Source organism: Pelophylax lessonae (assembly GCF_965119305.1).
Source record: "Pelophylax lessonae genome assembly, chromosome: 10".
Classification (NCBI taxonomy): Eukaryota; Metazoa; Chordata; class Amphibia; order Anura; family Ranidae; genus Pelophylax; species Pelophylax lessonae.
The window spans coordinates 84693748-84709012 of NC_138777.1; the positions used below are offsets into that span (position 1 = coordinate 84693748).

Genomic DNA, 15265 nt, shown 5'->3' on the forward strand with positions numbered 1-15265 from the left:
CTCATTTTTCCCTACAATCTGTATTTTATAAATAGACCTTGCTAATTTTAGATGCTTTGGAGCTCCAGACTCGATCTTCAACAAACTCATATTTTCTAATGACTGTCATAGCTTGTGAATTACCTGTGTAACTGTATGGGAAATACCCAGCATTGTGTACCCTTACTGAGTATGAGCTTTGAATGGTGTTTGCTTTTTAGGACTGGGGTGGGCAATATTTTTATTTGATTTTAGGATATTTTTGTTTTTATTTTCATTGTTTGTATAGAAAAAATGGTTAGGTGAACAGTGACGTACCCTTTTGACAAAACTAAAATTACATGTCAAGTGGTATTAAACCCAATAACAGTATTTTCAATATTTGCAGCTTACCAATTCGCAGATGTGGTGGCTGCATTCGTTTTCTTTTTTAGGATTTTTTTTTTAACCTTCATTTCATCTTTGTGATCCTACTAGTAATGCTGGCCATACACTATCCGAAAAATTGTTCAAACTCATTTTCGAAAAATTTTCGAAAAATTTTTGAAAAATGAACACTCGGCCGCGAGAGCAGACGATCGTGCTATCATGTAATGACGAAATTTCGAAGGATAAATTGTTCAATGGACATAAATGAATCAGTTTGTTCATTTTGTGACATATACCTAGTGCAAACAGTTTGGGCGAGAAATAGGGATGATCGAACTTTTGAAAAGTTTGGTTCGGCCAGAACATCCGAACTACCCGAAAGTTCGGCCCGGATTTCAGAACCCCTAAAACCCAATAAATGCCCCTAAAAAGTGCCTAGGGTTCTGGGTCATGCCCCAGGGACTATTAATCAGTTTTTTTTTTTGGCGCTAGCGTTTTATTGGGCATTTTTTGGGGTTCTTTGGAGGCAGGCAAAACATCTGAACTTCTGTATAGGGGTATATATATATATACACACACACACTGATATGTATATTACACTTACACATATATAGGTGTTGGGAGCGTAACCATATTAGTGCAAATGATTTCATTAGCAAAAGTATAGTGTTCTGCTCCTTTAACACCTATATATGTGTATGGGTATATATACATATAAGTGTGTGTTTTTATATACCCCTATACAGAAGTTTGGTTCTTGCAGGCATTTTTTTGGGTTCTTTGGAGGCAGGCATGACATCTGAACTTCTGTATAGGGGTATATATACACACCTACACATATATAGGTTTGAAAGTAGCACAACACTATACTTTTGCTAATGAAATAATTTGCACTAATATGGCTAGGCTCCTAACACACCTATATATGTGTAAGTGTAATATACATATAAGTGTGTGTGTATATATATACCCCTATACAGAAGTTCAGATGTTTTGCCTGCCTCCAAAGAACCCAAAAAAATGCCCAAAAAAATGTCAGCGCCAAAAAAAATGCCCAGGTTTGTTCTTGCAGGCATTTTTTTGGGGCATTTTTTTTACACACACACTGATATGTATATTACACTTACACATATATAGATGTTGGGAGCGCAACCAGCAAAAGTATAGTGTTCTGCTCCTTTAACACCTATATATGTGCAGGTGTATATATACAGACATGGGTATACCCCTATAGACATGTTCAGATGTCATGCCTGACTCCAAACATGTCCTCAAAAAAGCACTATCAACGCCTGCAGCATAAAGAATGCTGACGGGAGCGAAGCCATATTCCTGCAGCGAAAGTGACTTCAGAGAAACTAGCTTTTCTCTATAGCGGTCACCCTGACATGGAAGGGTTTGGTCACCCTGCCATAGCAGTCAGTTAACCCTACACTACATTACGGTCACCCTGGCACTTAACACTTTCCCTAAAGAAACTAATTTTTTGCATCTAACTAAAGTGTAAAGGAGCACTCTAACTACACTAGATATCCCTTTCCTCACACTAATAAATGCTAAATGACACTTTTGAAGCACATTTAACAGAACTGCTTCCATTCTCTTCCATGTCCCTGTATTACAATGCTAGGAATTTGCCGGGGCTATCTTATATACTGGGGGGCGTATTCACTAATGATTGGTCTAGGGACCCCCTAGTCACTCCAATCACATTCCTAGCATTCTCCTGCCCCTCAATTGACTTTTACTGATGGTTCTGGTCCAATCACTGGCTTTTAAAGCCCATTTCCTGAACCATTGCATTTTGGTCGGTTCTGGTTGCCGAATTCCAAACTTTTTGGGCAAAAAGTTCTAAATTCGGCCGAACCTTGAACAGCCAATGTTCGGGTCGAACCGATGGTCGACCCGAACCGTTCGATCATCCCTAGCGAGAAACACATTAACCTTTCAATTTATCGTTCGTTTGGCAGAATTTCCCAAACTGTTCCTTTAGTTTTTCAGCTCTGAAAAGTTAAAACCGATTTTCTGCTTGTGCCCATTAACTGGAACGAAAAACAAATGAACGGACCAAATGACAGATTTTCGAACAATTTTTTGGCTAGTGTATGGCCAGCATAAGTCGGTTATTTCTCAACTTACTTTGACAGACAAAGCTTTCCATCAAAAAGTGTCAGTTATAGCGCTTTTCCACTGCATGGAACCGAACGGTTCGGCTCGCTTTTGCGCTTTTTCACTGTATGGTACCAAATGGTACGGTGTTGGAACGGTTCGGTACGGTAGGGTACAGCGGCGCTTTTCCACTACATGGAACCGAACGGTACGGCTCGCTTAAACAGTACCACCTCGGTTGTGGTTCCAAGAGGGCCGTACCGGTACCATATCCCACAATCCTTTGCATGCAGCCTTAACTGTTTGTCACTACTAGCCACTGATTGGTCAGAGAATCGTTGTTATCCCACCCACTTTACTTCAGTGGAAAAGCAAACCGTACCAAACCGTACAGAACCATTCCAACACCGTACTATGCGGTACCATGCAGTGGAAAACCAAACAGAGCCTAGCAGGGCCAAGCAGGGCCGAGTGGAGCGGAGCTGGTACTTGCAGTGGAAAAGTGCCATTAGAGGGCTGAGACAAACCTTTTAGTACTGACAGAGGTGCGTACAATGATCAGATTTTAATCATTTATCTAAAACCTTTATCCCAAAAATAAAGAAAACATTGTTGCAGTAGCGGTTTAAAAAGTGTTAGCTGCATTCGGCATTAATTTGTTAGTCAAGTCCATCTAAATCTGCTAGTACATCTAACGCTACTCTATCCCCAGGTTGACAATGCTGCTGTCCAAAGGTGTCTTGTTATTTCAGTAGAGTGGAGACACCCTGAGATGGGAAGTTTGTTACTGGCCAGATCACCAGGTGAAAACAAAGGGAAGAAAAAAATCTAAAAAAAAATAAAATCAAAGCATCCGCCACATTTAGAGATGGGCAAAGTGCACCATATTACATTTTTGTTTTTAGGGTTTAATACCATTTTAAAATAATTATTAAAACTGTTTATGTTTCCTTACTTGCTTCCTTCCTCCCCATTTATCAGCATGCTAAATTTTAAATTAAACCATTTCATTTTCATTACATACCTAATTTCAGACCCAGTGACATTATCACTTGTGTCTGCGCTTCTCTATGCAATGTAAGCTGATCCAGGCTAGTGGGATGAGATGATTGGGTGCTGAGCATAGCTTTTTGAAAACATCACAGCATTTTGCCTCAGTACTTCTGTAAAGAGCCCCAGTCCTGAGGCTGGATACACACTATCAGTGGCGGATGGTGTATATGGGGTGCAGGGGCACCGCCCCCCAAACCATGCGTCCGCCATGCGTCCGGGGCGCCGGACGCATGGAGTTCAATGGGGCTTTTTTTTTTTTAATCATGTGATTAGAGCCAGAGGCTCTCACCGGCTAAAAAAAAGGGTGGGTTCAGGGCGCAGAGCAGTGTGCCCCGAGCCCACCCAGTTGTGTGACAATAGCGAATGAAAATTCGCTATTGTCACACGGATCCTCCTCCTGCCCAATCAGGAAGCGGGTTTTGAGACCCGTTTCCCGATTGGCCGTAAGGAGAAGTCATGCCATTGGGCATGGAGGAGGAGGGAGGAGACGCAGAAGACAGGGGGAAGAAGCCGAAGTCGCAGCTGCCTGCTGTTGCATACAGGCAGGGTGAGTGGGGGGGGGGTCTTGTCTTCTCTCCTGTCTCTCCTGTCCTGTCTCACTGTGGTCCGGGGGGGGGGGTATGGTGTGCGGCAGCCTGGTGTGGTCCGGGGGGGAGTATGATGCGGTCCGTCTGCCGCCCCCCCCCCCCCCCCGGCCCATGACCAGCCACCACTGCACACTATACAACTTTTGTTGTTCAATTTCCTTTAGATTTACCTTCAACTATGTAGTGAAAGGGCCTGCCTGATTGCTTACAAATTGAAAGGGTTTAGGTTTGTCCTCAAATTATATGGGTTTGGTAAATCTAAAGGAACAAAATTCTAAAGGAAGTTGCATAGTGTGTATCCAGCTTTAGGCTGGGGAGGAATGAGCTGGATAATGCCGGATGTCCTGCAGCCAGGAAATGGGATGGCTCTATCTGACCTGTTTCCGCTTCTAATGCACCCTGCAAGAATTTCACAGTGTGAAATCAACTAAGCAATATACCGTAAGTACAGAATAGGAAAATATACAACTGTGCAAGACTAAAGCTGGACTTCAGCTTTAATATTTTATTATGACATGTACAGGCTGGCAAATTCGATTTTTAAATATTCTATTTTTCAGTAACAGTCATAACTTACGTTCTGAAGTTGTCGATGTCCATGGAGAGGTGGTGGTGACTGCAAATAAAGGCAAGAAATTACAATATTTTTAAGAACTGGTTTTAGCATTAGTATGAATCACAAACAAAATATTTTTGATTAATAAGCAATTTTAAGTGGGGAAAAAATTCCATTTCCAATCATGCAAGAAGTTTTACAACAGAAATCTATAATAGATGCTGGACCAGCGATATTAAACCCACAGTGTGAGGGGAAAATTAAAAAAAAACGAATGTAAACAATAGATATAAAAGCAGATATAGAGAATCAAAAAAATATTGATAAAAAACACAATAATGATAAATGTTTCAGGTGTATATAGATACAAAGTCCATGAAGTAGTCTATGTAGAAATGGATGGCTGGGTGGCCGCCGACTCTATCAGAGTTAGGAGGGGACTCTGTGCATGGTAGATAAATAAAAGAGAGAGAACAGAGCAGCGCCACCTGAGTATAGTATTAAAACAATCCTTTATTGGCATGAAAGGTACACTCACATGAGTGATAGGAAAGCAGGCTTTACTGCAAGTCATTCGATCCACTGCAGGGGAGGCAGGAGAGGTGTAGACAGCCCTGGGTCCTGGCTGTGTCAGTGGCTTCTGGCACTTCCTGGTGTCCTTTCGGCATTACAGCATCTACCTCATCACATCCGGTGGAAGCGGGGTGGTGCTAGCGTTCGAGGCATGCATGCCCCTTCGTCAGGCATTGTCTCATCTCATCAGACAATGCCTGATGAAGGGGCACGCATGCCTCGAACGCTAGCACCACCCTGCGTCCACTGGATGTGATGAGGGAGAAGCTGTGACGCCGTCACAACACCAGGAGGTGCCAGAAGCCACTGACACAGCCAGGACCCAGGGCTGTCTACACCTCTCCTACTTCCCCTGCAGTGGATCGGATGACTTGCAGTAAGGCCTGCTTTCCTATCACTCATGGGAGTGCATTACCTTTTATGCCAATAAAGGATTGTTTTAATACTACACTCAGGTGGCGCAGCTCTGTTCTCTCTCTTTTATTTAAGAAGTTTTACAACCACTATGATAAATTTAAAGATGACAATAATCCTTTAGGACACTTATCACTTTGATCTTTTACACTGCAGGATGGCTTAGGAGTAAGGTAACTATTGCACAATTACCAATTTTAATTTTATTTTTGACTGGAGTTGGTTTTTACGTGATCCTGTCATTAGAAGAGTAATACACACTCTTCAGGTGAGCAGTGAAGGAAATCTTCCAGGGTGACATCAGAGCGGTGAAAGGAACCACAGCTAGCCCCGAGAAGAGATGGATAGCTGCAGCCACCAGATCTCATGAAGATGTCCCTCACTGTCTACCAGAAGTTAATTCCTCTACTTCTTTTATAGTAATACTCTGTTCTGACTTCCTTTCGATAATGAAGGGGTCACTTTAGGCTTTCTAAATTGATTATTCAATTATTCTTTTTTTTTTTTTTTAACAAGATGCATTTTCGGTTAACAGCTGGAGCCTGATGACTGCTTCTGTCAAAGTTCCTCTTTTTTTGCACTGGTTTGTATGTAAAAAATGCCAAGTGATCCCCGTATCAGACAGGCCCACTATATCAGTGACAGATTTAGCAGCCAGCGCAGTTGCCAGTCGCTAGTTCAGCAATGGGATCTTTAGGCTCTGTTCATACCTATGCCTATGCAATGGCAGGCGATGCCATTAATTTCTAATATTTCAGAAAATGCACCATTCAAAGCATGTTTGCTAAATCGAACTAAAATGCATGGCAACTTATTGCCATATACTGTAGTGCAATACGATTCAATAAATAAAAAAAAAAAAAAGGTGCTTGCTCTTCTTTTGTGTGATTTGTTGCATATAGGGCATTGAAACTGAAATGCATGGGTTGCGATTAACATGACGCACAAAACAAGCAAAAACACAGGTGCACTCTCCCACTTGCAAAGATGGGAACAGAACCTTATTAACCACTTGCCGACCGCCCACCTCATATATACTGCAGCAGGCTGGCTAGACTGCGCGAATCGCCGTACCTGTACGGCAGTTCGTGGGAGCGCTCCTGGCCCACCCCCACTAGGCAGCAGGGATGCCGATCCACGGGACCGGTGGCACTGATTGCCGCAGGGCACCTGAAATCGCTCCCCGCTAAGAGAGAACGACAGTCAGCTGTAAACACAGCAGACCGTTGTTCTCTCTGAAATGATCACAGAGTGCCTTTGTTCCTCCTATATAGGATCACAGTTCTCTGTGTTCATTTCCCAAGCCCCTCCCCCATACAGTTAGAAAACCTTCCCCTAGGCTCACACTTAACCCTTTGATCACTCCTGGGTTAACCCCTTCCCTGCCAGTGTCATTATTGCAATAACAGTGCATATTTTTAGCACTGATTACTGTAGTAGTGTCACTGGTCCCCCCAAAAGTGTCAGTTAGGGGTCCCATCTGTCCGCTACAATGTCGCAGTCCCGCTAAAAATCATTGATCGCCACCATTACTAGTAAAAAATAAATAAATAAAAATGACAAAAATCTTTCCCCTCGTTTGTCGACACAATACCTTTTGCGCAAACCAATCAAAATACGCTTATTGGAATTTTTTTTTACCAAAAATATGTAGCAAAATACAAATTGGCCTTAAAGGATGAAAAAATAGATTTTTACATTTTTTTTTTTTGGGGGGGGGGGGGGGGATGTTATATAGCAGAAAGTAAAAAATATTGTTTTTTTTTTTTCAGAATTGTTGCTCTTTTTTTGTTTGTGGCGCAAAAAATAAAAATCGCACAGGTGATCAAATATCACCAAAAGAAAGCTCTATTTGTGGGCGAAAAAAAAGGACATTTTATTTAGGTACAGCATAGCACGACCGCGCAATTGTTCGTTAAAGTAACGCAGTGTCAAATCGCTAAAAATGGCCTGGTCATTAAGGAACAAATCCTTTTGGTCCAGAACTGGTTAAGGCATATCTGAACCCAAAAACAAAACATTTTGTACGTTGCAGTTTAACAGCCAATACATGTTTTTCTATTTTCATGATTTTTTTCTTTATTTTGATAATTCCTGTCATTTATGGAGGGAGCTGTGGCTGTCACCCAGGCTAGACTTCAAACATGTCTTCCCCTCTTCACTTCAAATATATGTTGGGTAAATTACAGAAAAAAATTTCTTTGCTTTCAATATACAGTAGCTTACAGAAAGCGACAAGAACAATCAACAGGTATTATTTCAAGGCATTCTTAGCCTATGGAAAGAAAAGGAATGCCGCCCGCCATCACCTCTATCTACCGGCAAGCTGCAATATATCAAATTTTTTTCTTAGGTTTTGATATCCTTTAACGTGCCAACAGCATGGGGCATTGTGCTAAGGGTTAGACAGAAAGGAGATAATAACTGATGGGTGTTGATAACCTTTTTCACCTTAACATATCAAAAATTCACTCTGAAGGTCTAATCCTCACTCGTTAAAGCCCAGCTCTGGGCACAACATTAAAAAAAAAAAAAAAATGTCCTTGTAGTGTGGCCTCCCACACTGCAAGGATTAAAGTATTTTTTTAAGTCTAGGGGATTGCAGAAGAGGCTTTGTTACTTACCTGAATTCCCACTCCAGCAGGCTCCCTTGATCTGTGTGACCAGTCCACCATAGCCTCCTCTGTAGGCTGCTCCTGGCTGAGGTCACACTTTAGTCTCCACCATGTGTAATACAGGGTTAATAGCCCTACATTGTACAGTGCCTTGCGAAAGTATTCGGCCCCCTTGAACTTTGCGACCTTTTGTCACATTTCAGGCTTCAAACATAAATATATAAAACTGTAATTTTTTGTGAAGAATCAACAACAAGTGGGACACAATCATGAAGTGGAACGAAATTTATTGGATATTTCAAACTTTGTTAACAAATAAAAAACTGAAAATTTGGGCGTGCAAAATTATTCAGCCCCTTTACTTTCAGTGCAGCAAACTCTCTCCAGAAGTTCAGTGAGGATCTCTGAATGATCCAATGTTGACCTAAATGACTAATGATGAAAAATAGAATCCACCTGTGTGTAATCAAGTCTCCGTATAAATGCACCTGCACTGTGATAGTCTCAGAGGTCCGTTTAAAGCGCAGAGAGCATCATGAAGAACAAGGAACACACCAGGCAGGTCCGACATACTGTTATGGAGAAGTTTAAAGCCGGATTTGGATACAAAAAGATTTCCCAAGCTTTAAACATCCCAAGGAGCACTGTGCAAGCAATAATATTGAAATGGGAGGAGTATCAGACCACTGCAAATCTACGAAGACCTGGCCGTCCCTCTAAACTTTCAGCTTATACAAGGAGAAGACTGATAAGAGATGCAGCCAAGAGGCCCATGATCACTCTGGATTAACTGCAGAGATCTACAGCTGAGGTGGGAGACTCTGTCCATAGGACAACAATCAGTCGTATACTGCACAAATCTGGCCTTTATGGAAGAGTGGCAAAAAGAAAGTCATTTCTTAAAGATATCCATAAAAAGTGTTGTTTAAAGTTTGCCACAAGCCACCTGGGAGACACACCAAACATGTGGAAGAAGGTGCTCTGGTCAGATGAAACCAAAATCAAACTTTTTTGCAACAATGCAAAATGTTATGTTTGGCGTAAAAGCAAACACAGCTCATCACCCTGAACACACCATCCCCACTGTCAAACATGGTGGTGGCAGCATCATGGTTTGGACCTGCTTTTCTTCAGCAGGGACAGGGAAGATGGTCAAAATTGATGGGAAGATGGATGGAACCAAATACAGGACCATTCTGGAAGAAAACCTGATGGAGTCTGCAAAAGACCTGATACTGGGACGGAGATTTGTCTTCCAAAAAGACAATGATCCAAAACATAAAGCAAAATCTACAATGGAATGGTCCACAAATAAACATATCCAGGTGTTAGAATGGCCAAGTCAAAGTCCAGACCTGAATCCAATCAAGAATCTGTGGAAAGAACTGAAAACTGCTGTTCACAAACGCTCTCCATCCAACCTCACTGAGCTTGAGCTGTTTTGTAAGGAGGAATGGGCAAAAATTTCAGTCTCTCGATGTGTAAAACTGATAGAGACATACCCCAAGCAACTTACAGCTGTAATCGCAGCAAAAGGTGGCGCTACAAAGTATTAACTTAAGGGGGCTGAATAATTTTGCACGCCCAGTTTTTCAGTTTTTTATTTGTTAACAAAGTTTGAAATATCCAATAAATTTTGTTCCACTTTATGATTGTGTCCCACTTGTTGTTGATTCTTCACAAAAAATTACAGTTTTATATCTTTATGTTTGAAGCCTGAAATGTGGCAAAAGGTCGAAAAGTTCAAGGGGGCCGAATACTTTCGCAAGGCACTGTATGTGATGATGCCGAGGCTCTGCTCACAACCAGAGCTTCAGGGAGAGGAGCAATTAAACCTTTTAGCGCAGGGTGGTCCTACTGTAAGGGTTTTTTTTTAGTTGGGCTTGGAATTAGGTTTTAACAAATTATGCCAAACATTTTCAAATTGAAATCCAATCTGTTGATACACAAACAGTTTTTTTTTTCTGTGTAGCTTAACCTCCCTGGCGGTAATCCCGAGCGTGACTCGGGGTGGATTTTTTAGTCCAGGATCGGTATCCCCGAGTCACGCTCGGGGTAGATGTGCAGAGAGCGCAGCGGTGTCTCTTATTGCTGTGACCGCCAGCCGAGAGTCCCGCCGCTCGTCTGTCAGTCTGATGACTTCCTAGTTCCTTTTCCTGCAGCAGCAATGCTGCATGGGAGCGGAACTAGGGAGGGAAATTCAAAACGTTGCACAAAACACAAACACATAACACATTTTATATTATATATATATATGTATATATGTGTATATATATATATATATATATATATATATATATATATATATATATATATATATATGCACACACACACACACACATATATATACCTATATACACACGTATATATATATATATATATATATATATATATATATATATATATATAAAATTATATTATTGATTCGATTATAATTATATATATATATATATATATATATATATATATATATATATATACATATATATATGTGTGTGTGTGTGTGTGTGTATATATATATATATATATATATATATATATATACATATACACACACATATATATATATATATAATATATAACGCATGAATTATAATCTAATCAATAATCTAATTTTATTATATATATTATATATTATATAATAAAATTATATTATTGATTCCATTATATGCGTTTGTGTTTCAAATTTATCACATCTGGGATGTCGATAGAGTCTTGTTTTGGTCAGGTTTAAGTCAGTAATTACTAAGAATTGTAGGCCTATAATACATAACGCCAAATTTCCATGAAAAAAATTGTACCGCTTTTGGTATATAATTCCTGACATAATCATACCGCCAGGGAGGTTAATAAACATGCCCCCGATGTTGAAATTATTACCTGTTGTGGTTGTCAGAGTTGTCGTAGTAACGGTAGTGGAAGTAACGGATGTAGTACTGGGTGTAGAACAAATCGACAAATACTCAAATTTCTCTGTGCCATTCACACATATTGTTGTATAGCAAACTCTAGACCACTGTTCTCCAGACCCCTGTTCTCCAGACCCCTGTTCTCCAGACCCTTGTTCTCCAGACCCTTGTTCTCCAGACCCATCTACTCTGTGAATGACGCTTCCTTCTTCATATCTTTTACCATTGACAATACAGAAACAGGCTGTAATCAATAAAACATACAGAAAATTATATATTTCCAAATAAATAGACAAATGTATCATTCATTTAATTTTAAAAGGTAACTTTTCCGAAATCTTTTCACCAATACCACCGATATGTAAATCTGCAGTAAAATATCCTAAAGCTGAGCAACAGTTCATTACTATGTGGAATATGAATGTTGGTCTTAGAGGGAAAGAGCACAGCTGTGGGGAGAAGTAGAAGAGTTCAGCAGCCCGCTTGGGACAGGAGTGGTGTTGGTTAGGTGGCAGTGGGTCCTGGTGGTAAGGTGATCTTAGAAGGTCCTTCATATACCCCTCAGGACAGCCAGGCTACTGTAAAGTAGCTGTGACTTAGGGCCATACCCATTTTTGTAAAAAGGGTTTAAAGCTTCTGTCAGGTTAATATTATATTAAAAAAAAAAAACTCAAAGGGGTTCTATGCCTTCCCCTCTATAATAGTTCGGAGTAAGGCAATAAGGGTCTAACACAAGTATGCTTTGGTTTTAAATGTTCCTTGCACATTATAAATTCATTTTTATTTTCAGTTAAAATGTATCTAAACCCCAAAACAAAAATGACACATTACAGTAGAATGCAATTTATCAGATCTTAGATGTGAAGGCTGCATTCTTTTTCTTTTTTTCCTTTATTTTTACCTAGTGATCCTGCCATTAGCAAACTTCCTGTTCTAGGGTGACAACACTCACTTCATTGTATCTATGCAAAAGCAGCATTGTCACTCTAGGCCAGCGTTTCTCAACATTTTATCAGTCAAGACGCCCTTTAAAATGATGGGCAATCTTGAGGCACCCCATTCTAAAATCTAAATCTAATCTAAAAAAGCTAAGCTATAACTAGTTTTATATAACACAGCAACATGTGTAGGCAGTGCCAGGACAAGGTCATCTAGAGCCCAGGGCAAACATGCCAAACTGTTGCAGCAAGATGTATGAAAATTATATGTCAGCAAAAATTCCCCCCCCCCCAAAAAAAAATGCTTACCCCCTAAGCATAAATTCCCCCTCCTCCCAGTACAAATCCACCTCCCTGCTGAAATTCTCCCTCCAAGCACAAATCTTTGCCCCCCCCCATCCCCAAACAAAAATGCCCCCCCCCTAGAAAAAGTCACCCCTTCTAGCGCAAATCTTCTACCCCTCAAATTTCCCCTTCGAGTACACATCCTCTCCCCCCCTCCCAGCAAAAATTCCCCCGAAACAAAAATTTCCCCTCCCCCCTTTCACCATATCACCTCTTCTAGCACAAACCCCCCAAATCCCCATCCTAGAACAAATCCTCTTCCCCCATCGCCCCTCCCAATACAAATCCATCTAAATCACTACTCCTACCAATTCTTATCCCCTGGTCGCCCAGGGCAGTGCCTCCCCACCTCACATGCAACCACAGTGCTCAGGGCAGTTGCCCCTCCTGCCCACCTCTTATCCCGGGCCCTGAGTGTAGGACACCCAAAGTTAGACAGGATTTATTCTTCCAAAACAAAATCAGCTTTGCACACTGGTACTGACTAGAATTCCAGCTTTTTTTCTTCTTTGTGGGCAATTTAGGTATTTTGCCAAGGCACCCCTAAAGAAACCAGAAATCACCCCAGGGTGCCTGGGCACCCTGGTGGAAAAAAGCTGCTCTGTGTTGCTTCCCTGATTTGGATTCCTTCTCTCTATAGCACAGGGTCTGTGATCCACAGATTTGGGAGGGCTAATAACATTTTAGTTAGGGGCACAGGAAATAAAGGACATTGGCTTACTGACAAGATGAATGGGTATTTTTCTTTATTTGAAAAAATAAAAAATAATTCTAATATAGCCATCACATCTGCAAAAATGTAAAAAAAAAAATTCTGTATGGCTATCTGCAAAATATCAAATTAATGATCGGAGATTTAGATATACTGTTAATCTTCATATTACAATTAATGATACAATTTCTCAACATTGTCTGTATTTTCTAGATTACACCAAACCAAAAATAAGAGGAGTCTTGCAGCACTTAACCCTCAAAATGTATCTAAACCTAAAAAAAATAAAAAAAATAAATTGAAAAAACATGCACATGCATGGGAGTGATTTCATTGTGGCAAGGCCATTCAAGTAGCCAGAGAGAGCAAACCCGCAAAAAAGATTGGGCAAAGTTTGAAGTACCTTTGACCAGTGGGAGCAGTGACAGCTCAGTACTGGGGGGCTTCTTTTTAACAGGTAAGTCTGCCATAATGTGCTAATATGGGGTGCACACTAGCACATTATAGCACAAACCATCTGGGTGGCCATTTGTTTTAATACAGCTTTAATTGTTCACATTGTACATATAGTTTGTGATTACATTTTTTTTCTAAAAGAGATACTAGCTAGAGAAAAAAATTACGATTGTTACACGGTATTTGCGTAGCAGTTTTTTAAACACAATTTTTAAAGAAATTGTTTTATAGCTGCCATAACCCCAGTATTGTTTTAAACTGCTGGTGGTCCGCTTTAACATAAGGGTGGTCCCAGTGGCAGATTCGCAGTGGGATCACCCTTATGGGAAGCAGGAGAGGTGCCCCACTGCTTCCCGGTCGTTTTCCCTCGCTTTCCGGACCTGCTGGTAGCGGGGAAAATGATCCGGTCCACTGTCCTCTCAGGCGGGTAGTCGAGTGAGGGCAATATGGCCCTCAGTCGACTCTATGGCATTGGAGGATCGGAGCGACTTCCTAGCAATGGATTTAAAGAGCCCATTTTTTTCATTATGAAAAAATCATTATTTTTCTTTTTTAGTGTAGATGTGAGATCTGAGGTCTTTTTGACCACAGCTCTCACAATAAAGAGGTCCTATAATGCTTATTTCTATTAAAAGGGATGTTTACATTCCTTGTAATAGGAATAAAAGGGATCAAATAAAAAAAAAAATAAAAATAAAAGATACAATAAATAGGTAAAAATAAATGAAAGCACCCTATCCCCGTTAGCTCACTCGCAGAAGCGAATGCATACGCAAGTTGCGCCCACATATGTAAACAATGTTGAAACCACACATGTAATGGTTGCCATAGATCTTCTCTGTAACTCTAAACTGGTAACCTGTGGAAATTTTGAAAGCGTCGCCTATGGGGATTTTTAAGTACCAATGTTTGTCGCCATTCCACGAGCGTGCGCAATTTTGAAGCATGACATGTTGGGTATCTATTTACTTGGCATAATATTATCTTTCACATTATAGAAAAAAATTGGGGTAACTTTACTGTTTTCTTACTTTTTAATTAAAAAAAGTTAATTTTCTCCCAAAAATTACATTTTTAAGGTAATACAGTGTAATAACAAATATTGCAACAATCTCCATTTTATTCTCTAGGGTCTCTATATATATATAATGTTTGGGGGTTTTAAGTAATTGTCTAGCAAAAAAAAATATGATTTTAACTTGTAAGCAACAAGTGTCAGAAAAAGGCCTAGTCCTAAAGTGGTTAAAATTGTGCACGCTCGTGGAATGGCGATAAACTACAATACTGAAAAATCTCCATAGGAAACGCTTTAAATTTTTTACAGGTTACCAATTTAAAGTTACAGAGGAGGTCTAGTGCTAGGATCATTGCTTTTGCACTAATGTTCGCGGCAATACTTCACATGTGTGGTGCGAACAATGTTTAAAAATGTGTGACTTCTGCGCATGAGGATGGAGGGATGGGGGGGGGGGGGTTCTTTAACTTTTTTTCCTTATTTATTTATTTTTTTTACACTGTGCCTTTCTTTCTTTTTTTTATCACTTTTATTTGTATTAGAAGGAATGTAAACATCCCTTGTAACAGAAATAATGGATGACAGGTTGTAACAGAAATAATGGATGACAGGTCCTCTTTATAGAGAGACCTGGG

General features: G+C 40.3%; 1 protein-coding gene across 1 annotated transcript in view; it reads right to left on the reverse strand.

Annotated features, from left to right (window-relative positions):
- The window catches only part of LOC309565966 (mucin-5AC-like), a gene marked incomplete at its 3' end in the record, with an annotated part of 179326 nt that overhangs the window by 78545 nt on the left and 85516 nt on the right, over positions 1-15265 (reverse strand). The window contains exons 27-28 of the mRNA XM_082270993.1: positions 11136-11408; positions 4675-4713 (exon numbers count right to left, since the gene is read on the reverse strand). Coding sequence (XP_082127119.1) covers positions 4675-4713; positions 11136-11408 — 312 coding nt within the window. The remainder of the gene's footprint in view (positions 1-4674; positions 4714-11135; positions 11409-15265) is intronic.